The sequence below is a fragment of the Apteryx rowi genome, unplaced genomic scaffold (genome assembly GCF_003343035.1).
Source record: "Apteryx rowi isolate R43461 unplaced genomic scaffold, aptRow1 scaffold_151, whole genome shotgun sequence".
NCBI classification, from domain to species: Eukaryota; Metazoa; Chordata; class Aves; order Apterygiformes; family Apterygidae; genus Apteryx; species Apteryx rowi.
The window spans coordinates 933,470-958,560 of NW_020447764.1; the positions used below are offsets into that span (position 1 = coordinate 933,470).

General features: G+C 35.4%; 1 protein-coding gene across 9 annotated transcripts in view; it reads right to left on the reverse strand.

Moving 5' to 3' along the window:
- Positions 1 to 25,091, reverse strand: part of KMT2E (lysine methyltransferase 2E) — a 69,098-nt gene that overhangs the window by 21,779 nt on the left and 22,228 nt on the right. For 8 of the 9 annotated variants that reach the window (XM_026059022.1, XM_026059018.1, XM_026059017.1 and 5 more), the window contains 11 exons: positions 21,251 to 21,362; positions 20,681 to 20,910; positions 18,820 to 18,900; positions 17,435 to 17,493; positions 11,014 to 11,186; positions 9,690 to 9,728; positions 7,460 to 7,672; positions 5,526 to 5,656; positions 4,267 to 4,384; positions 4,024 to 4,133; positions 1,958 to 2,219 (listed from right to left, as the gene is read on the reverse strand). In XM_026059022.1, coding sequence (XP_025914807.1) covers positions 1,958 to 2,219; positions 4,024 to 4,133; positions 4,267 to 4,384; positions 5,526 to 5,656; positions 7,460 to 7,672; positions 9,690 to 9,728; positions 11,014 to 11,186; positions 17,435 to 17,493; positions 18,820 to 18,900; positions 20,681 to 20,910; positions 21,251 to 21,362 — 1,528 coding nt within the window. Of the gene's footprint in view, positions 1 to 1,957; positions 2,220 to 4,023; positions 4,134 to 4,266; positions 4,385 to 5,525; positions 5,657 to 7,459; positions 7,673 to 9,689; positions 9,729 to 11,013; positions 11,187 to 17,434; positions 17,494 to 18,819; positions 18,901 to 20,680; positions 20,911 to 21,250; positions 21,363 to 21,817; positions 21,920 to 25,091 lie in introns of those variants that run through there. The other variant, XM_026059025.1, reaches the window with a different exon arrangement.

Genomic DNA, 25,091 nt, shown 5'->3' on the forward strand with positions numbered 1-25,091 from the left:
GTCACTACTTCAAAAGCAACCAAGCTGATAAAGCGAGGCAATTTGTAAAAGCTAATATCCACTTGAATCCTTGTATGAATCTATAAATATAACCACCTGACAAAATCTTTTCCAATCTGAGCATAGACACATCTGTATTTTTTTTCTACAATATATTAATCTTTGTGAAATTTTTGGGGTTTGGGTCCCCCCACCCAAAGTTATCAGAATTAAACCTCTAGACCAACAGAATCTTCAAGACACTAACAGTGGCCACTGATCTAGCCACTTTTTAAAACAGTCAAAGAATTAATTAGGAACTTTACATTACACGCCCATTAAAACAAACAAAAAAACCCTTGGGCTTTAGTTTTAGTAAAATAGAATGAATATTGTCATGTCAGAGATGTTAATGAACAGTTACATAAAATTGTTCTCGGCTCAAAAGCATATTCTAATAAAGTGACATTTATCATTAGATTGTAGCAAGAGTTTAAATGGATTGCCATACCACAGAAGTTAACTAACTGATAATGTTTTCAGGGGTTGAAAAACAAAACAAAACACACTTAACTTTCAGGTCTGTTGTAATACATAACAGTAACTTTGAAAAGAATTAAGTGTTTACTAGACCTACATACTATTTTACCTTTTCATAAGTGACTAATCAAAATTCTTAACATTTGTCTTAAAAGCAGTTTTACATTTTCCCCTGAGCTTTATAGCAATTTATTTACCTTAACATTACATTACAGGAGAAAAGCTATTACTTGACCAGCTTCTACGTTTAGATGCACTGTTTAACAGCTTTGCTCTTCTCACAACTCTCACTACTTTAAGTTCACTGTTGTGAACAACAATAAAAGTTCTCCCTTGACTGTTCTTTATAAGCACTATATATTACACTAAAAGCCCAGGGGAAGGTTCCAAATACCAGTTAACAGTTTTAAAAAATAAAAGTCACAAGTACAATGACAAAGTTTGAACATCACCTCTGCAGATCATCGCCTGTAACAGTCACATGCCATGCCTTACAGACTTCCAAGCATTTAATTAATTTAGCTGCTAGAACCCCCAACCAATTCAAAAGTCTTACATAAAATTGGTGCCAACATGCTCATTTTCATGATATTCCCTTCACTGTTAGGAACCTTAAAGAGATGAAGAACTTTGAAATGGCTCCCTCCCAGAAAAAAACCCTTCCTCTCTCTCTGTCCTCAAATCTTCATTGTAACCATCAGAGTCACCAGAAAAAAGTTAAATTATTTTCTCCCACAGCAAAAAAGACGGTTACCAAGGTAACCATCTTCTCCTGTTACATACTTTTATCTTTAATAGCTGCTTTGCAAAACTAAATTAATAATGAATTTCACAGATCTCTCTCAGTAGTTCTTTCTGACATGTTAAAAGACAGACACATCCTAAAATTGACTACCACTGTATATTACCTGGTAACTTTACCATACCATCCACCTATTATCAGTACTTCAGTTCAAAACACATCTTTTCTTATTCAAATTCTATTTAAGTTTTTAATCAACTGTTTCAACACAGAGGCACAGCCAACACAATATATTTGGCTGAAATTTGTTATAAGAGGAGGGCTATTTAATGCTATGTTTAAAATATTAAGCTCATGAGTAACATATGCAACTAACTAAAAGCCACTCCAGGATGGCTTGGGAGATCCTGAAGGCATATGATATGAGACTTTTTACATTAGAGATCCACAAAGAAATTCAGAGGGAAAAAAAAAATACATAATTAAAACTGGCAAGGGAACCAAAGTATTTTAAATCCAATCAGACAATAAGAAAAACTGAGACTAATATAAAAACCATAAACAGCTTATCCATCATTATGATTTTTAATAAAACCACACAATCCTTTTCAATAATGTGTCATAATTCCTTTAGTAACTACTGAGGAGAGTATTCACATTTAAAAGCTTTTCTTTCTAATCACTTTTTGTCAATACCTGATTATTAGAAATGGACAGCCTGAGGGGAGAGAGCTTCCTCTGCTTATTATCTGGGATTTTCATTTTGGTGGTTGCACCTTCACAGTCCAATGTGATGTTCTGATTTTGAGTCTCCTTTTCTCTTGAAACATCCTTCTCTTTCTTTCCCTTTTTTCTCCTGGTCTCATATCCAGTATTGATGTTTTCTGTAGGTTCAGAACGTCTGAGAACAGGACATTCAGGATTTTCTTTGAGGCAAGCACAATCCACTTTGTATTTACTAAAAAAATAAGTAAATGCAAGAAGGCAAATTCTGATTAGGTTGCAGAGCAATGAGATTTTTCATCACTAAACCACATAAGCTGATACATTTCACATTAAACATCTGCTATGATGTAAACCAATCATATTAAAAGCAGTTAACTCAAGTTTTTACCAACATATACATTGTTACACTTCAAAATTCTTAGCTACTGGTTGAAAGAAATTGTTGCTGTTTGCAATCTGGAATTCCTTTAAATTCAAGGTTAGTATTTGCTTAACAGACTAGAAAAAAAACTAAGAATATATTCTGGATGGAGGTATAACCACCACAATAATTATCCCCTCCCCTTTATTTTTTTGCCTTTTTTTTTTTTAAACACACAAATCACTTGTATACAAGGACCCCACATAAGTGTCTGATAAAGTGTACCTCCCAACAAGTTGAGGCATGTGTCCGACCATCCATATACAAGCTAAGCAAGTAAGTCACGGTTCTATTTGCATTTACCAGGCTAACAATTAAAGAGTAAGATGCTGCATTCAAACACATATAACATTCACTGATACAATTTGATGCATCAAAATCAGCCCTGTATAATTTCTCTGGCAGTATCTGTTCGGTAGCATGCCAGAAAGAGTTCTTGCTTTATGCAAAGACAGAAGACAAAATGAGCGTACTGGAAAGAACCCAGAGACATTTTTGTGCAGTTTTCCTACAACTGATACAGGCTGTCAGGTGCAGACACTTAAAACAACTACTTTACAATGGATAAATAATAAAACCAAAAACCTACCAACTGGGCAATTTCTCAGATTACCTTCATGTAAGGGATGCAAGAGTTTGTCTACAACAGGTAACACTACAAGATTATCTTGAGCTAGTGAGAACCCAAGTTGAATAAAATAGGCAATATTCTACGGACATGCCACCTCAGGTCCAGAAGCAATAAAGCCATGTCTGCATAGCACTGCACCAAGCTGACTTATCAGCAGAGCACAGAAAAGCATATTACCTTGATGCAGCAAGATGTGAAACTGCTTCTAGACCTGAGCAAGTGCATACGCAGAACTAGCCTCCTCAATGCTTCAGTTTCCAAGGTTAGTATTAGCTTAGACGTTCCTGCACATTGTACCTATACCCTAGAACATTTGCTACTAATCAAGAAAAATCATTACTAGATTATATCACTCAAAGGCCTTGTTTTGCCGTCAGACTTTAAAGAGGTGTTTGAATAACACAGTTCATGCGTACAAGAGTGTAACAACCTATTATTTCCCTTTACAGTTTCAAACCAACACTTACAGGCAAGACTGCAGTTTATTAGAACTTCCCCACATCATAAGAGAAGCAGTAGTTACATCCAAGAGAACATGTACTAGACAGGTTATAAAATTTACAGCACTAAGTAGTCAGTTAATTGAACATAAACATGATTCACAATTAAATTCCACAGAAATTGTCTTCCTAAAGCTATACTACAGAGACACACTGAAATATAGCAGTAGATGCTACCAGTTCTAAATATTTTTTACTAAGCTCCTCACATTATGGGTCACCTAGGTACTGAAAAATTTTCATAGTACATCTTTATTCACATTGATAGGTTCGTATCTTTTCCAAATCATTTATAAATAAGGGCAGTACTGCTGAAACTGGCAACAGATATTCAGTAATAAAAATACAGAAAAAAAATTTGCCTTCATATACACTGTTCATTGTAAGCATGTACTCAAGGAGCATGCAAGAAAGTAAATGACGTAAGACAAAGCCACACCTAATATATCACAACACAACTTAATAAGCATGCTGAAACACTTACCAATTTCCATAATCAAAATCAAATGCAATAGTAATCTCTGCTCCCTTTGGAATGTTATGGATGGAGTAAATATAAAGATGAATTGTTCCATCTTCAATTACATGCCTCACCTATAGCCAAGAGAACATTTCTGTATTATAGTGCATTTTTTATTTTATCATTTTTCTTTTTAAAAAGATACCCGTATAGAAATTGTAGGAAGTGCTCAAATTATCAGTTGGTAAACTTAATGTATATGCTTACCTCCGCATTTGGCGTACATGAGCGCCTGATGAATCGAGCTTCGTTTCCGAATGTCCTTGCATCAACACACATTTCCAGCCCATGAAATTTGGAATAAAACAAGACAAAAGGGTATGGCCTGAAAGAAGACAAAAGAAAACCACAGTTTTATCCTTTTCAAGATGTTAAATATGGCTTATTTTTCACATCAGTTAACTTTGTGTCATGATGTTGGCATGATATAGTGAATTGTAGGTTAATTTAAGAATGACCAGTTGGTATTAAAAGCTTCCTACTTCTAACTGGTATATTCTCAAAATATATTTTCAGCATACCTCAAATTTAAACTACAACCCTGAACATTATTTTTCTGCATAGGACCAGGAAGTAACAGCAACATGGCAAACAAGAAACACAGAAGACTGTGTTCATATTCTTCACTGAAGAAAGTTTTCTTACGGCAAGTCCTAAAATGGAAGTGAGGCAGAAATTTAGGTGCCTCATGGTCATCTAAAAAAAAAAAAAAAAAAAAAAAAAAAAAAATTGCCTAACCAGCTTATGCAGCTGCAGTATCACTAGTACCTAACTTTTCTGAAGAAAGGGAACATTTAAGCACTTTGCCAAGATGTACTTTAAGTTCTGCTATTACAGATGCCTGGGAACCCTTCCATCTTGACTGAGCAAAATCTGCGCTCTTGCTTCTCCAACAGGCCTCTTGGAATTTCCAAAGTAGGCATGTCCTTGCACTTCCTGGTCCTGGGAGAGCTCTGCTCCTACTACCCGTAATTCACAGGCAGACAGCACCAAGAACAACACACAGAAAGAAGGCAGCAGCCTGGCTTTGCCCAGTAACCTATCAACTAGAGCAGTTGGCAGTAAAAAGGCCCAAGTTGACCTGTGTATCCTTCTTGGCCTGAAGGAATTAAAATCAACTTCTCTCACAGAAGAGAAGGTATTCACCATTAGCTTATGAATTATTTTTGAATGGCAGAACCTGTCAAACACTGGTTGAAGGTACATAACTACACAATTGAGAATGCAAGAATGCTATAGCCATGGTAGAGCAAAAAAAGCATGAGGAAACTAGTTCTACAGTAAAATTGTAAGGCTATCCAGAAGAGAAGAGGTAAAGCAAATTCCAGTCCCTATTATTTTTAACTGAAAAACAGCAGAATCCAAGACATAGCTGATAAATAAGACCAACTGGTACCTGAGGTGGGAGTCTGGCAAAACAGCATTTTAAAAGTTACCTTATTAAAACATATTTGGAATAAACAAACCTTTTAAAGAAATAACCATTAGCTTCAAATTGTTCTCTCAGCATGAACTTTCCTCTGTATTCAATAATAAGTGCATCAGGAGGCAAGTCTTTGGCAGCTTTTAAGATTTTCTTGTTTTTTTGCACATAACTCTGTAAAGACAAAAGTCAATCTATGAAACATCCTTTTTCACCAACTTTTTCATTATTAACACCACATTATAGTTCTGCCTCTATTAAAGCAACACTATATGAACTTAAAAACTAGTGAGCTCACACCTCTAATAACTGTTGCCTCCAATTAAAAAAACAAACAAAAAAACAAAGTGACCTAAAAGTGGTGACTGTCTAAAAATGCCTGTATAATGAGCAGCTCTGGTTAAAGAACCAGTAAGGAGCATTAGACAGTTAGCAAAACATCTTGATTGCTTAATTTTTTGTTCCTATACAGTCACTTACCTTTCCTCACCTTTCCAGAGCGTTACGTAGAATGCTTGAGTGTTATCTAGTGTCACTGTAAGTTTTTAACCAGGATCTCTATTTTGACTACTACCAACCATGGTTCCCTTCACAAATCCAGGGATTTACGAACACATACAGAACCCAGTATGAGTTTTGATAAGAGTAAGAAATGCTGGAGTGTTAATCTGTGCATCCTCATAAGAAACACTCAAGAGAATCACATACTCAATGGTATGCAACTTCACATAATAATTCAATGAAGTTCAATTAAATGAAGTACTTAATTGTATTTTCCCAGTTCAAGCTTTAAAATATACACACATATTTACAAAAAGATTTTTAAAAATTACTGACTAGCAATGACAACTGTGGCAGTTGTCACTGTTAACAGTTTCAAGCCTTGTCCAGGCAAAGCACCTAAATGTCACTACCAATAGTATCTTAGGCTCCTAGGCCTCACCAAAAAGACAATCCAAGAAAAAAAAAAAAAGATAGTATTGTAAAATCCATAGCTAGATTTGTTGTTTTTCACAACGAGTAACAGTGCAGCTGTTTAAACAGGAAAGAAAAATTTATAAAACTATCTAGTATTGTGGCACAGAAAATAAACTAGTCTTATGAGATCAAGTGTTATTGTTCAACTCTGGTTTTGAAAATGGGCACAAATGTTATCACTGAAGTCAATCCTTCCTCTCAGTGAAGAGAGATTCTTCACCTGAGGGATGTGATGATGTAGGCAAAAGACTACACCTCCAGACTTCCAAAAGCAGCAGCCAGGCTGTAATGACTTTTAACCATTTCTAGTTAAAAAAAAAAAGGCCACAAAACCAACCTAATTGCTATTTAAGAATTCAAGTCCTCTACACCTAAGATCATAATCTGGTTGAAGCCATTGCTATCTGAAAGTTGTTAACTAACATCAAACTGGTACATGATTTTGCTTCCAAGTCTTGAACATACCAGCTACCATCATAAATATCCTTCATGAATTGATAAATGAAATTCTGCTTAAATACATGAAGAGCCAGAATAGACTTACCACATTTTAAGGAAAAAAAGTGGATAACAACATGTTGACAGTCATAACAGAAAAAAAATTCCAGCTCTGATGCTTCTACCTACTCTCACTGCTCCTGATATTCCTCACAGCGTAGAGAAATAGTAGCAGGGAAGTTTACTGTGTTATAGCCTCCACAAAACCGTTCTAAGGACAACTCAGTTTTCAGGCTCAGTCTAGTACCTTCACTATTCTTATGAGAACAACGTGTGAATGCAAATATAATCACAAGTGACACAGGATGTATGAATACCAATAATCAAATTTAAAAAAGCTGTAACAACTGATGCTTGTATTGGTGAGACAAGACAGAACAAGGATGTAAAGATAGGAAACAGGGGTTTTTTTGTTTGTTTGCTTTTAAAGGCATCTAAACAGCTATCTTTTTCATGACACAAACACATCATGCAAGCACACATCACAGCATAGCTTATTACCTCTACTGGAGGTTTGAAAATCAGATTGCTGGTGTTGACTTCTTTTTTGTCATTTCCATTGCCTAATCTCAGAGCTATTTTTTGTGCCTCCCTCTGAACACCCTCGCTATACTGGTTATTATTTGCTTCTTCATAACGATCCATCCATGCCTTGATTTTAGTTTCCCATCCAAAGTTCGAACTATCAGTGGGATCAATCTCTGGAGCCGAGCCCTGTAAGTTACAGTAAACAGCCAGAAATTAAAAGGTAAGAAAAAAAATTTTGAAAAGAAAAGGTTACCACTAGTAAGTTAGAAACTCAACAAGTCTACAATACAACACAAAGTACAACAGCTATTGATCTAAATTTGTCTAAACACATAAATTCATTCTGTTGTCCTTTTTGCACCTACCACAACTAGTAAGTCCAGTTTAAAATTCTGCATCACTTCATTCAGTTGAATTCAATAACATTATATCTGTCCTCTAATAAATCTTGCAATTTCATACCTATTGTCCACATTCAGTAATACATTCTCTCCTCCCTCAATAGAGAGGCATTAGAATATGAAGTGTCTATGCCAGTAACAAAACCGAGAAGTTTTGTTCTCCTTTAGAAAAAGATGATGATGATTGTATAATGCCTTGTGGAGAGGCACAGTGAATCAATTTTGTGAAGCTCAAACTTGAAAGTATATCTGTCCTTGACATTCCTTTGAAAGGGTTTTAAATACATAAATCTTTTTTTCAGTTATATTTTCCTCTGACGTTTACATACATTTCTCTCAACAGAACTGGATATGTATGCTCTGCCATGGCTGTCAAAGATCCTACAGGAGAGCACAAAGCATATGAAGTGCAAGTTTCTTATGGATACAACCCCAAAAAAGATTTTTAGTTGAATGGGGAAGACGACTGACATTGTCTCCTCCCTCAACCACACTGCATCATGACCCTATGAGTACCCAAGCTGGAAGATAGTTCTCCCACTCTACTCAACTTTTATGAACAGGTTCAAATATAAAGAAGTCCAGCCTCCATTTCATTACACACAGATCTGATTTTTCTCTATCAGCTTCCACAGTTATACCATAACTTTCTGCTTCACATCTCACTAAACTTTAAGAATCCTATCCATACTTTTTTTTTAAGGTGCGGAGGTTACAATTCTAACATTATAGGCTTTGCATAGATCCTACTTCTCCCCTTGCCCGTTCCTCACTAAACAACTTCCTTCTGCAGTGCTTCTAGAGACTCTTTCACTGTTAAGAAAAGTATCACTGTACCTCCAGACTTCACAAGCAGCAGCCAGGCTGCAGCCAACCAATGCTCTTCATTGGTGGCAGCAGCAGCCTTATAGGCTGGCAGCAGCCAGTCAGTGCTCTTTTTTCTACCCACCTGCACAGAAACACTACAGAACATTAATAAAATAAAAAGTACTTCAGTAATTCAATTTATCTGCCACTGATCAAGTGTTCTTTTGTGCACTGAAAGAATAGTACACATAACCAGTATAAAAAAGTGGGATGTTTGCAAAGAACACTATGAAAAAGCAATAGAAACATACAAACAGCATATTCAAATGCACAGAATAGAGATGATTTTTCTTCTCCAGTTCTCCAATTTTGTCTTCACTATTTGTCAGTCATAAAAGAATCATCTTATATATTTGAAATGTATTATAAGTTGTGTCCCACTTGTTTATACACCTAGATATCCCAGAGCAGAACTTAGTTTTCAAAAGTAATATAGCTGCTTCAGTCTTGTCCTGTTTAAAATTAAAAAGATTGAGTTAAGCAGCTCAAATGAGGTCCTGCACTCAACTTTTCTCCCTTGCATAGCACGAGTGTACCCTAATTACTCCACTGGCTCTTAAAAAAACCACATCTTCTCAGAATAAATATCTTTGAAATCCAAGACTTCTCAAAATAAAAATCCACACTACACTATTTTGCAGGATTTCTGAAGGACTTTATGCAGGGCATAGAAGATGTACTGGTCATATCTTATATTAAATTACCATGATATGTACGTGGTACATCAGTTAAGAGTATTTTATATGAAATATTATATAAAATATGAAGCATATTTTAGAGAATTAGTGTGCTTAGATGCAAGTGATACCTCTACCAAAAATTCAAATACATAAAATGAAGAGGAAGAAGTTCAGAATGCAACTGGAGCTGTGCCTTAAGCAACGTACAATTAAGGTCTGAAACAAAAAACAACCAATCAAAAAAATCACATTTACCTTTACTCTTGAAGACTTCCTGGATCCTTCTCGAAATGCCTGAAATAAAATAAGTACTATGTATTTATTTTCTTAAGAGGAAAAACAAAATGTCAACTGTTAAGGAATTAACCATTTTTATGTGGACTGTTCTCAATAAAACATTCAAAAGGATGAGAAAAGAAATAAACTACATTAAAACCTTGAGAAGGCAGAAGGTCACCTCCCACAAAATATCTATACAAAAAAAATTCAGCATTCCAAGTTAGGTGGAACCCAGATTTCAGAGCTAGCAGTCCAGGTACCGCTACCCTTCTCCCAGGTTATAACAGTTTTCAGTATTCAAGGCAGAGTAAGTCAGTAGTTACTTACAGAACACTGGAAACTTATCAGGTACATCTGTAAACAGTCTATATCCTTCACTATCCTACTTGTGTGCCTGTGTGGATTTTGGGTTGTGTGTGGGGAGTGGAAGGTCACCAGTGCCACAGATAACCCATAAAGTTCATTTTTGGAAAAACTTTGTTGTTCTGAAACAAACTATTTTCTTAAATCATCTCAATTACGTTATATTGGAAAATAACAACAGAAGAGCACAAGGTGGTAGAAGTAAATTTATAATCAGGGCTGTTCATTCAAAAGTAAACATTTTACTCAAGATTTCCAAAATGATAGTGGTTGCTGTAATTCTAACTTCTAGTTTTAAAGGACAAAACTCTCATCCAGTTCTTTAATTCTCACCATATTTGCAGAAAGCAACTCATCACTCTAGAAAATGCAATGTACTTTTACTTCTTTACATAGAAATCACTGTTTAGGTCTGTAATTAAGCAGTATTATTTCAATATCCTGTCCACCAAAGTAGTTCAGCAGCTTACTTTCTGACAGCACATTTCCACACAATTTCAACTCAAATAGGCATCGAGTTACATTTCAACCACCATTACTAAAACCACAACTGAAGACTTTCAGACACAGAACTCCTCTTTGGGTATCCAAAGCCTGTTTTTCCCTCACCTCCAAGAATATCAATTGGTCCAGTAAATGTGATTCCTCCTTACAAGTTCTGCTTCAATTATAAAACTAGACTTCTGTGGCTATCACACTAGTACATTTTAATTTGAATTAATGGGGGCAGGGAGGGATGGGGAGACAGAAGAGGAAGGGAAAACAAAGTGACTATATAATTCACTGTAGCAGAGTATTATACTGTGATCTAAACCCAGGAAGTAAAATATTAACAAACAACCCTGTTTTTTAAATAGGTGTCTCTGGATAAGTTATATCACATAACTATAATTTATCCTATAACACAGTTATAAAACAAAGAATTCCATTCACTTACTTTTTTACATTTTGCTATGTTCTGCTCTTTCTCCCCGCTTTTTTTCCTTTTCTTATCATTGACTTTTGTAACTCGTGTAGCAGTTAAAGTAATTGTAGTTGGTGTATGTTGAAAAGCAGTATATAATTCCACAGGAACCTCATCACCACTTTCTGTTGCACTGGTATCCCCATCTTTAAAATAAAAAACATTTTGTAAACAATCAGATACTACAGAAAGAACATTCACTTTTTACTATACGTCCAGTCTTAAAAAAAAAAAACCTAAGCCTGCCACTACTATACTGTCAAATACTCCAGGTACTCATAGGCAAAATTCACCAACAGTTGTAACAGCATGAAATGAATTACCAGTGAGAAGCTGGTTTATTAACAGGTATTTGTAATGTCTGGTAAGGAAAAGACACCAGATAAATTCCATTCAACGAATGCAGTTGTTTTATGGTAGCCCATTACAAGCAAAATTAGAATCAGAGCAAAAATGGTTAAAAAAAAAAGTTGTTTATGAACTCATTCACCTACATACAGCTTTTACTTTTAATACTGCTTTGGGATTTGCTCAGATGAGGATATTCTATTTTCAGTCATGTATAAGTCCTAATCAGCTATTTCAGCTCCAATTTCAGTGCCCAGTACCTTTTTAAGGGTAAGTACATCAATTTAGCTGTAAGACTTCTCTTCTCAAAATCCCCTAACAATAAAACCCTGCTACTTTCAAGGAAGAGAGAAGTTAAGTCTATTTTACTTCTTAAAACAAGATTGTACACAAACCACCCGTTGCTTTCAATTTATGCTGTGCATCTCCAGTCTTAAAAGCCAAAGCCTGAAATTTAGTGCAAGTCAGCATTTACGTCAGATAAATATATTTCCTGACCTGAAGCAAGACCCACCCCAGTTCTGTCAAGATGAAAGGCTGTCAAGCGTGGGCAGGACTGGAAGAAATGGTACAAAATAAATAAGAGACTGCTGTTCACACACACTCAGTACAGACTTCTGAGATTTAAGCAGCTTCTCCAAATATTCTGCCTTCAGTAAATATGCTTCACACTAAACAAGACTTCTTCTAAAACTGCAGCGGAGCAGGCTTTGGCAGGTACTTGGTAAAAAAGCAGAGAAAACATTCCTTCTGAGCTCAGAAGGATGTTGCCTTATCAGGCATAAGGCTTAATCAGGCTTAATCATTGAGTGGTCCTGTTACTGAAACCTTCTTTACTAAATAAAAGACTTCAGCTACTGATCTCTCTGGATTTTTTCTTGCTCCTGTTAATTCCTGTTAAATTCTACTGATGCAGTTTAAGAAAGCACAGTGAACAAGGTTAAGCAAATGAGAAAAGTATGATGAAAATAAAGACATTTATCTGTCTTAACCATGAGACAAGTTCAGAAAAACAAACTCCACTGTGAAAGCATAAGAAATATGAAGTATGCAGTAAAGAAATCACTAACTGTATGTTCATTTACAAGATCGGTCTTGATTTGCAGAACTAAGCTCTCAGGGTTATAAGATAAATCAAAGAAAACTGGGCCTGCATAGATAACAATATGCATATATGCTATTAACATAAAATAGGATAATTAGAGTCCTACATATCTCAAACTAGTGACAAACTCACTGAGTTCATTTTAACTTAGTTTCTCTGCATTTCCGTCTCCTGATTCTAAAGTGGAAGCAGCACTGCCATCTTCACTAACAGAAGTTTTACAAAGATTCACCATCAGCCGAGAAACACTTAAGAATTAGTGCTACAAAACACTAAGAAACTGCTATTTCTGTTTATCTATAAATGTTTGGATAGTGATATAAATAAGGGCCAAGGCTACACACTGAATAAAAAAAGAGATATTGAATGACTGCTCATTTGGCCAGCACAATTCACTGTGTACAGTGCATATGGTGTGCATATGAAAGGGAGACTAGGGAGAAGAAGGGGAAGAAAAGAGTATATGATAACGTTACTTTTTTGTTTTTAAACAAAAAGGGATAAACTCATATCACAAATGCAACCTTAACTTTGTATCTTATTTTACAACCTTGGTGTTGTTTTAAACAGTTTGTTCAGCACATGATTACAGTTTACCTATAACATGTTGATACAGAGTTATTTATATATTGGCTAATGAATTTTTCTGAGTTTGTTTGCACCTATTGGGGCTATTTTCTGAACTAGCATCAAAAACAAAAATTTACATGAAAAGAAGAAATACCTACGCAAAGAAGAATGTCAGTGAATAGCAGAACATTCAACAAATGAGAAATGAAAACCCAAGACACTCTTGAAAACACTGATGTTGAATTCTATATACTAATGCCTACAGAATCAGGGTTCCGGGGTGGGGAACACCGAAAAACAAGAACAAAAAAACAAAACACAAAAAACCCCAACACACAATCTTCCCCAGGGAAGCAGCAATTCAATATTGTTGTCTATACTATAACCCAGCCTACTCCAAAGAAGTATTACCTCAACCTAATTTCTAATTACATAGGATTGTTTTGAGACACTCCTTCCTAACCTGCATAACCTGCTTTCACTTTGAAGAGCCTTAATAAAGCACACTAAGGGAAGATTTTGAATCATGGAAGGCAAGATATAAACTCCAAGTTTCACAGAAAGCTATTACGGGCCTAGATTCGTTTCTCTTTAAGTAGTGAATGGTATCATCAGCATCAATTTCAGGACCTGATAGTTTGAAGTAAGGTGCTTGAACATATAATACATCTAGATACAGTATCTTTCTAACAAAAAACAGACCCCCCCCCCCCCCCCCAAATCATTTAGCACAAGTATCTTTCCAGAACAGGATCCTGGATACAATTCACAAGTGGCTTCACAAACACGCTCCAGTGAGCCATAATAAGCAATTCAATGCACAGTAAGTCACATTAGCATTGTAAGTTTATACCAGGAAGAAAAACAAAACCAGCACCACCACATACAACTGCAGGCCCAAGAACAGGTACAAACACTCCCCTCTAAAAGACCCAGAGAAATTAAAGGGAAAAAAAAAATTTTTTTAATCCAAAAAGAAGCTACTACTCTCAAGATGTGGAGCTCCTGAAGATGACGTCAGGAAAAAAGGTGATGTGGTTACACATACAAGTTTAGAACTCTTGCCCACTTCTACAACACATGGAATTTCCACCTAAAAAACCTCTTAAGGCAAACCAACTAAGTTATCTATTATTTCCTTCCCAATGTTAAGCTCTAGAGGCAACACGGCTAAAAGCAGGGACACTTCAGAGATCTTTACAATAAAAGCCATTATACTGTAAGGTGTTCTCAAAATGAAAAGCCCTATTATTTATAAACCTAATAAAAAAAATAGCCCTAATTACATGCTACTTCATCAAACAAGGTCTAAATCATGCAGCCTTGCCTTTAGTCAAAGGCCTGAAGAGGATGGATTTTTGTACACTTATTGCTAAATAAATTAAAAGTAACATTCTGCTGCTGCTGAATGTTTCTTTACAAAAAACTTTAAATATTTAATAGACACATTAAAAGCTATGTCTTTTTGTAAATGATTTCAAGTAGTAAGAGCAAAAAGCACGACATTTTTACTAGTATCTGACAGAAGACAGCTGACACACTGAATTATTTTAAGTCTGATTGAACCATGTAATATCGACACACACAAAGTGCATTTGGCCAAGCAAATGAATTAGCTGAATGAAAATTAACCAAAGACAGCAAGCATACATTGGTTTCAAATGAGATGATATAGCATAGTAATTAACATTGCACTTCAACTAAGATTAGAGCTTTATTTGACTTATTTTAGAATTAAAAAGTAAGGTTTTAACTCTGTTTTGATAAAGACACATCTCCCCACACACACACACATTGACTGTACAGAACAGATTTAAAAGACTGATCATCAGGATTACTCATCAATCCAGAAGCACAACACATTTTGATAATGGCTGGACAGAATTTATGACAACAGACAGGTTCAGTTTTGAAATTCTGTATATGGTAGAAGAGCTAATTTCATAAGATACAAATTAAAGAGACTGAAATATGTACTTGTACTACAAGCCTCATCTGCAGTCACAAAAGGCAAAAAATAATACAATTTTATGGTTCGTTTCTTGGAGCATCTGATTTAGTAAGTTTTGTGGATGTCAAAAAAACCAAAACGCCCAAACTCCCTCTCAGAACTTGCTACATTGCTTTACAGCTCATTTAATTATGCTCATTATTTATTACTTAATAAAGCTTATTTAATTATATCATCAGACAGGAACATCACGAGCTATGAAACTGTGTTAAGATATTAAGATATAAATGCTCTATACTGTGAGGGAAGAATTGACAGAACTACCAAACCATTTTTTCATGAAACAAGACAGTGGGCTTAGTATCCCTCTCATCAGAGAAAAAGAAACCTCAAACTTTCCCATCTGCCTCCAGCGGCTTACTCAAGATATTCCCATTATTATAAAAGCTACATTCTTCCCTTTTCTCATTTGCTTTTCCGAGTTGTTTGCAGCAGCAACTCCCTTCTTCCTGTATAATCAAACTGGGCTTCAGGGAACAGTTATCCTAAAGATCATAAATGGATCCATAAATGAAAGCTATACTGAAAAGCACCGACATTCTGCCTGCTGGAGCACCTACTTTCAGGCAACATTTCTCAGACTTTTTACTGACAGCTAAATTTAATACCCAAAAGACTTGCCTTTATTATTTCAGTTTTTCCTCTTTCTTTCATGTTCCATAAGCATCTACCACAGCTTACAGAAAATACAGGCAAAGGCCTTTTCCTAGATTCCTTAGAAAGGAGTTCTTTCCTCTTTTTCCAAGGATAGGCTAGGAAACTTAAATTTTAACTGAAGGGGAAGGGAAAAATAAGGACTCAGATCCTACATGTGCTTGGAAAACTCTGCTTATGATATAGCACTCTGTCTATATGCAGTCCTGAGAAAGAACACTAAATGGCTTGTGAAAGGAATTACTGAATGCATTTTTCAACTATAAAAAGACCCTGGTCAATTGAACTTTGTGCCAGAATGGGTAGGTTCATTCCAGTCTAGGTAAAGTACAGTGAGTGACATGGAGAGCGACTACTTTGTCGTTGTTTTTGTTTAAAGGAGTTTGAAAAACATGCAAAGTGCAGTCTGTATCTAGTTCTATGTCAAAACCCAGAAAAACTGCCAAGAAGGCAACCACCTCCCTGAAACAGGGAGCACAACTGCAAGAAGCAACCAAATTCCTTCCTCGTATTGGAGGCTAATCCTACATGAACCACAAAAAGTTTTTTTTTTTTAATTAATTATTTCCTCTGATTCCTTGACATCTTAAGATTCCAGAGAAAAAACCCAAAAGAGAAACAAACTGGGGTCCAGCTGCCCCCCCCCCCCCAAATCTGCAGGATACTAAATACTTCTAAAAGAAGAAAAAAGCACTATCACTTCTTAGCCAGAACTGTCTACGACTACTGCTTCTTATTTAAGAGCTTTTTCTTAAGCATTTTATTTAGTCCTCTTCCTTTACCATACAAAAATGGTATAGTACAAACCTAAAACCACTGTGAAATACATGAGACCTGCCTAGCTCCAGGGTTTTTTTTTTGGTCTCCTTTATTACCTCCTAATATCATTCTCTACAGCTATGATTTTCCTGTTCCCTCAACTTGAGAGATGCAATACACATATCAGACAAGGATGGGATAAGTCTCCAACTACATACTTTATTTCCCATCTTTTTTCTATGTGTATCTATGGCACCAGTTTAAGAAGGAATCAAAATAAACAACAACAGCAACAGAATGGCAGCCGTATTAAATAGAACTACTAAAATGCACGAAGTTACAGTATTAGGACATACAGATTTCAGACTTATGTCTGCTCCTTTTCTACAAGAAGGTAAACTACATAACAAATGTATTCTAACCGTGCTGGGTGTAATTAAATATAAACAACATGTGGTGAACTTTAATAATGTTCAAACAGATTGGATTAATCCACAATGAAAAGAGAAAGGGTGGGGGGAGGGAAATGCATCCTTTACCAAAATGCTTGGAACTGCAACTATTCTGATATAATGCTATCTTATTTATGATAGTCATGTAAAAGGCATTGAATTACTGGGCTATATATGCTGAAGGTTACCGTAACTGTATACTGTTTAATATCGTGGAAGCATACAATACTAAGACATTCTACACAAACTGCAGATCAAACCTAGTGAGCACCGGTAGACATACAGTGAGGTTTTAAAAAAATTTAAACCATCAATTCTACTAAATAAGCTTAGTTTTTAAGAAAAATCATGAAACAAAGTTCCAGTTTACATTTTAGCAATTCAAATAAGTTAACTGAAGTGAACTGTGTATACACTCTTAAGTCTATATAGCTGACATACTATTATTTTATGACCTTTACTGAGGAAAATTTCTTAAGCTCCTTCTTTACCCACCTGACATATTTTCCCTTTTTCTTCGCTGCAACAGCACTGCCCTTTCTTTATCTAAACTCCTGCAATTAAAAAATAAATTTTAGTCCATTCTTTACACTTAGGCATTAACACATCCAAGTACTGAAGCAGACCTTTTCATAGTTACCATGTTCAGTTGGCTATTACAGAATAAACAGAGTATGTATACAACTAGCTGAATTCTTAGATACTTATAAAAATGTATCTGGTACACTCATTTCACACCACTAATGCAAAGCACATAATACTAGTTCTTGAGGATGCCTCTATCCAAATCACTTGAAAATGTAGCAAAACTACAGACACACAGATGAAAGATTGACAGGTGATCCATGGATTACAGATAAGCAAGCATTACGCCAATTCTTTGCAGATTCCTCAAAACAACTGCCACATATAATAAAATAACAGAAGGATCATAGGACAATAAGGTTCAAACAGTTTCTCAAAAGAAAACTGATTTCTTGGTAATTAAAGTGTTCTGAACACATATGTCTTCTTTACTATTTAATTAACAATCAGCAATACAAGCTTGTAGTGTCTTAGAGAGTAAGTCACAGGACAACTTCCATGACAGTCAGGTATAATAAACCTACCGGGCAGGAAGAAAAAAAATGACTTGTCATATGACTTCAAGTTTGAGAGGAGGTATCAAAATACATATTTAAGGGTGAAAAACTCTGAGAATGAGCATTGTAACATAGTGAACGAGATCATAAAAAGGAAAGATGCTGAGAAATGCTTGTGGGGCAGCTAACCTGAAAACACTGCTGTTTAGGGTTCTCCACGCATGACAATCATGAAATAAAATATGAAATGGATTGTCTATATACTGCCAAGCCTAAGAAAGCATGCAGGAATCAATGCTATTTGTTAAGTGTTTGTAGCTGCTTATCCATGCCACATAGTGAGGTGAAGCAATGATCACTCTGAAGAAGGGAAAGGAGACTGGTGAGATCGTTTGCCTCAAAAATGTAACTCCTTTATCTAAGATTCTTAGGATTATGCCACATGGTTTATGTCTTAACCTGTTGGTTGTTCTAGTACCTCCTCTTTAAATCTCAGTTTAAAAAAAAAAAAAAAGGGTATGCGAAAAGGAATAGGGATTTTCTTCTATTTTTGATATAGTGAAGTCATACAACTACAGACACTTTCAGAAAACCTAAGTTTAAATCCAGGAATCACTAATTCTGTTTACAGGAAATGCACCTCATCTACTTTTAATGCAGCACAAACCTACTCTCTCTTCTCCTTATTGGGTCACTAAATTATAAAGTTTTTAAAAGAAAAAACATCTGTTTAAAGCAGTTCTTATATTCTCTATTCATTCTTGTTATTTAGAGTTCAAAAACATGCAAAGTACTCACCTTGGCTGACAACGTTCACACAGATATATGTCAGGAATATGTTGCCTGTCAATCCCCATGCAGTCAATGTGCTGCCAAACACTTAAACACACACACACACACAAAAAAAAAAAACAACACCCTTAGTAAGTACAATTTTTAAAACTGTATATGTATAGCTTTTTATTCTTTAATCATGATCTTGACTCAGAGTGAATGCTCCCTAAAACTGCATATCAAACACTATCTTCACCATGACTTCTCTAGCTCACTGATTTTGTATTCCACTGATCACTCTGTAATACCAATCTTGTGGCTGTCTCTCCATGTCTGCTTCCTTAGCCTTATTTTCCCTTTTGGAGATTTTTCTCCAAGACAGGAAACACAAAAATGGTAAGTTATCACAACAGAGAGCAAGAAAGAAACAAAAAGCCTCAGCAAACTGACTAACATGCATCAGCACTGTTCTGCACAAGCAGTATCCTTCAACAAAGGGTGGGGGCAAAGGGGGGCAAAGTATTGCTCAAGTGCTTTTGCATCTAAAGCCACAGGGGTCAACCTATGGCTTCCAGGCCACATATGCTTTTGCAGTCAAGCAACATCTTGCATAGTAGCAGATGTCGCATGACTGGCAGCACTGTTGTGCAACACAGGAATAGCTTTAACTGCTTTCCACAGCCAAGAAGAGAGGCTGCCTGCTAGACTGAAGGTAACCTAGGATACTAGATAATGCCCATCCCCACACTGCTATAAAGAACTAGGACATGGAAATCATTGTTATCTTTCCACTTGTGAATTTTTCCACAATTCTCCCAAACCCTCATAGAAAATCGCCTCTTTACAGGGACATATTCCACTTAACCTGTGACTGCCTGCACTGCCACTGCTGAAAGAACATCTAAATACATCTAACAATAAAGGAAAACTTTAATCAGAAACAAGGATCATCAAAAATTCAAACCAAGCCTGTAATTAAAGCAGCCAGAAGAATGAAGCTCAAATTAATGTTTTAATTAGTTGTTACAATCATTTTAAAAACACACAACACCCTGATAAATTTGGCAGCATCACTTTGTTCATTAAATGTATTGAATGTGATAATATAGGCTAATTAATACTGAATAATTCCAGAAACTGTTTTGTTTTCTCCTGCTAAATGTCTCAGTTCTAAAAATCACTAAGCTGAATTTTCCAACGTTCAAGTAGCACCCACTTATTTTACTACAATCAAGTAGGTACTTAAGCATGAACATGAAAGCTTAAACATTAACTTCAGCTTCCCAAATCAGAATCTCAGTTAGTACTTTAAGAATTTTAATAGACTAATAAGTCTTTTGCAGATTAAAGAGTTCTTATATCAGAAACACTATGGGCACAGAATCTAATATTTGATAAGTTTCTGTCTTTTATGTGCTAGGTTTTGATACATATTTAGCTTCCTGCAAGTTATTTGGTTTATGTATACATAGTTTACAAAGCAACTGAACCAAGTTGCTTTACTGCTTGGAACATTCAGATTAAGAACAAATCCCTACATTCTTATTCCATTGTAATAACAAGTAACTTGAAAAAAATACTAAAGAGATGCTTTTTAGAGGGGGAAAAAAGAGGTATACTTAGAGCAATAATACATAAATAAAGGCATAAAAAACTGATACAAGTAGTCAAGACTGTTATAAAGTGTAAAATACTCTCTGGCCTTAATCAACTATCTTGACCTATTAGAAAGCCATATGACCTTACAACACTGTTTTGATGAAGGAAATTTCCTCCATCTTATGAATCAGCACAATTAGAAAACCATTCAGTCACATTTACTTCATCAGTGCAGCTTGAAGTTCTAAGTCATTTTTACTTTTTTGATTTATTCAATATTCATTACCTGCATTTGTCACAACAGATCATATATCCATCATCATGTGTAAAGCCACAAATGCATCTGGTAATATCAGTTCCATAGCTTCCATCCTCTGATGTACTGATGGTAGTAGCACTGGAGGTTTCATCAAAGTTGGGAGTGGTAAATATGCCTACTTCATTCTTGCTGATAAGCACTGACGGAGGAGGAGAAGCTGGAGGCGTTGGAGGAGGCCGAGCACCATAGTTATGGTCCTAGATTTTTTTTTGAAAGATAAATTATAGCTCTTAAATGTTCATACCCTCAGCTGGTTATTTAAGCAAAAATGTTAAAAATAACTTATGAGAATTTCATTTTTTTTAAATAATAAACTGTTATTTCTGCATTACTCTTTCTCATCTTGTTTTCTACCTTACCAATTACATTTGACATAAAATTAAGTGCATTATTTTCTGTATTTGGCTCTTTATCAACTAAATTTATCTAACACTGAATAAAATATATAATTTTAATTGCAAATCAGGAGTTATTGTAGTGAAGAACAGCAAATTTCACATAATTTATTTTATATACAATACTTAGTGTGAAACTTACTGCATAGGGCAAACCAATGTAACTGTGTGAATGAGAGCTGCTGGTGTATAACTGGTGCGGATAACTGTTCGATTTTTCAACTACCACAGGGCTAGCTTCTACAGATTCTGGTCTGAAAAGCAAAAGATAGAAGAAAAATACATAAGTAATTATGTATATTTGTTTCACAACGGCTGATTACCTGCTATTCCAGTTAAAAAATACATACAGAACAGTCCAAAAACCAAAACAACAATCTAACCCCCCCCTTCAATTCCCCCCCCAAAATAACTTTTCTATCATCTGAAAAGAAGCTTTCAGAGTGGCAGAGAACAAGCTTCTCTAGAGTTACAAAATGTTCTTCAAAAGAATTAAAACAGTAAATGCTGAATCTCTTCAGATATTCTGCAAATCTGGGAGTACTTCAGAAAAGCACGGATTATGCAGTTTGTCAGGGAGCCATCAAAATGCCTATATCTATATAGGTACAGAAAAACCTGCAGAAAAGACTTCAGCTTAATTATGAGAAAAAAATACAAGAGGCAATCTCAGAGCTGTCAATCTTTGTCCATATAGTCACTTCACTACCTCTAATCCTATTCGATTCTGCAATGACATCTAGTGGTAGCATCAGGGCAGCACCCTTCGCCATCTATAGGAACCAGTACCCACAGCAGCGGCATACTGTGACTGCTTCTGTAAACAGTAATCATGAATAGGGCAAATTATCTTTAAAAGAGCAGTTTATTGATTTATTTTAAACTGCCAAGAATGAAGAAAGAGGAAGAATTTGCAAGAGAAGTTTTACAGCGAAACTTTAACAGACAAACTTTGGTTTATATGCACTAAACCACAGCTAAGGCAAAAAGATGAAGGAAAACAGATTTTTTTTTTTTTTAAGTACAAGATATTATACCTTTATGCCTTTTCTCGGTAATTATATTCATGTGGGCATGAAAGCATATACACTCATGACTGAGATGTTCATCTGGTCACTAACTTAAGTTTTTTCATTGCACTGGATGACCCAATCACATTAGGACAAACTTCAAATGAACCCTGAGTTACCTAAAGAAATATTTTTACACTGAGAGGCACAGCAAAATATCAATATCTAATGAATTAAAGTGGCTTCTGCCTCATATCACACACCAAGTCTAGCTCTCTTTTTTTAATTTTAATCTTATTATGCATCAACTCTTTCCCATCACAAGTATATAAACAACATACTTATTCCTTGAAGTGCTGTTTTAAATAATTTTTAAAGTTGGCCTTTCTGAATCCTAAATTGAAACAAAAATGACTATGTTTTCTTAGACATGGAAACACATTAAATATGAATGCTTTTCCACTGTAAGTGGTATTAGTTTGATTTAAAAGGACATCGACAACTTGCTGCTAACATTTTTATAAGCGCTAACTTGTTGCTAACATTTTTATAAGAATATGCTATTGCTTATCATTATTAGCTTACTCAAAAAATGCACAGTATTTTCATATCTACTATGAAGGGTCCTATTAACATCTGTACTAGTGCATTTTTTATTTTTCTGTATATTGTTTCTGTTTAATAAAATTGCTTAAGAAGAAACACTAATTAAAAATGCTCTCTAAAGTGCAAAGAACAAACATCTTTTTAAAACACTAATGTCTAACAGTCATCAGCTGCATAGAGAGAGAGAGAGAGAGAGAGCACGAGAGAGAGAGCGAGCACGCAACCAAGAGTGCAGATCATGTGAAGTACTAGCAATTCAGAAACAGAACTTGCATACGCTGTGTAAGACAAAAACTGACTCTGAAGACATTTGCCCTTACTTATTTCATAGGTCCAGTAAAATCTTCATTTCTTTGATTCTGACACAATATATGGCACATTCTTCCTTAAAAATAATTTTATTCAGAGTTTGTTAGAAACATCTCCTGAGAAGCAGCTGAAAATTTCACAGAAACACAGAATAGTTGATGTTGGAAGGAACCTCTGGAGATCATCTGGTTCAACTCCCCTGCTCAAACAGGGTCAGTTAGAGCAGGTTGCCCAGGACCACGTCAACTCACATACTGAGCATCTCCAAGGATGGATTTGCTAGGTTCAGCAACACCATGGTTCAAAAAACAAAAACCACTCCTTCCCACAAACAGCCCTCCCCCCCAAAAAACCCCTCAGACACAAGAGCTGGAAAAGCTGTGCCTTTCCAACAGATTTGCCTATATTTATATGCTGACATAATACCTTAGTGAAGTAATCATAATTTGATCCAGTTAATTTTTCTGATGACCTAGCCATTCAAAATGCCAATGGATTAGAAATTGAATATCCATTCATCATGGCTCAGACATAAAGAAGTGAACTTCTAATTCAAGTCTTTACCACTGTATTGTTTCTACTGCAGTTCTTCAACACTTCCTGAAGGGGAAAGAAATCAGTAGCATGGCTACCCTTATCTACTATGTTTGATGCTCAATCTAGATTTTCTTCAGTGTATGCACAATACTCAGTTTTCAGAGCAGAAAAGTGTACTGACATAGGAGGCAGGGAATTAATGTACAGTCTGTCTTTCGGCAATGTCACAATTACTGGAAGATTTTCCTTCTTTTAAAATAATAATAAAAAAAATTTACCGCAACCTAAATACCAGCTGTTTCAACATGGGAGAATTCAATGATAGACACCAGAATGGAAACGTATGCCCTAAAAAGAGAGTTTATACATACATCATAAACTGATTACAAAAATTAAAAGGGATTCTACACCCTTTGCAATCTATGAAGCAAAAAAATAAATTCTACTCCTTAAATCTATTTCCACCTACCCTAGCAACTTATAAGTCACTTATTTTAGTAAAATAACATGGTCAGCATATCATGCCATACATATTGATCTGCCAAGTGTTAAGGTTAGCAATTCAAAATTGTGCTAAATATTCCAAAGTAACAGCACCATAGAAGCACCATAAAAAAGATCTTCCCATATCATAGGCTGCAATGACTTAAAACATTCTTGCAGCCTGAAAACAGGAATACAGAATTTTCTCAAACGAATAAAAAGAGCAAGATGCCCACATTTTTAAAAACCTCTCAAATAATTTTCACTCTCCAGGTGAAACAACTCACGTTCTGGGTCATTTCCTGCTGTTCACATTGAAAAGAACAGTGCAAACTGAAAAGTATTCTGCATGCTGCCAGCAGATGGCAATAGTGAAAGAAACAAAATAAGGAAAACACATGAACTCAATCAAGTTCACAAAAACTCAGTCCCTACAAGTTTTTAGTTCAGCTATGTTAAAGCAATCTGCTATAAATCATTCTAAGCAATATAGTTAAAAACCCTCTTTAAGAAGTCTTTTTCCAGTTCCTTTTATATACTGTCATGTTTTTGAATGACTAATAAAAGAAATAGAACTGGGTTTTGACTAACACCCAAAATACAATCAGTCTTTAGAAGCTGGGACCATCAACCAGTTCTACAAAACTGTAGGTATTTAAAAGAAAAAGAAACTCTCACTAAGATTTTCAAAAGCAGGTGGGTACCAATGTTTTAGGCTGTGGAAAGTGTAGGTATTCTTTTTACAAGCATTTACTCACAATAGCATAAAGCATTTGTCAAAATTCTAAATGAAACTTTTTGCTTCTAACTGTGTCTCAAGCAAACTTTTTTATTATTATTAAAGAAAATATTTCTGGAACACCAATCTGATGGGTGTAATTTTCACAGAGTCTGAAATTGCTCAGATATCCTGGTACAAAGGCAAAACAATAATCGACTGCAGTACAGCTCAGATAAAGGAACGTAATATATTTTGTACGAAAAGCAGTAACATTTTGTATTTCACGACAGTTCATCTAGTCAAAACATTTGATAGGC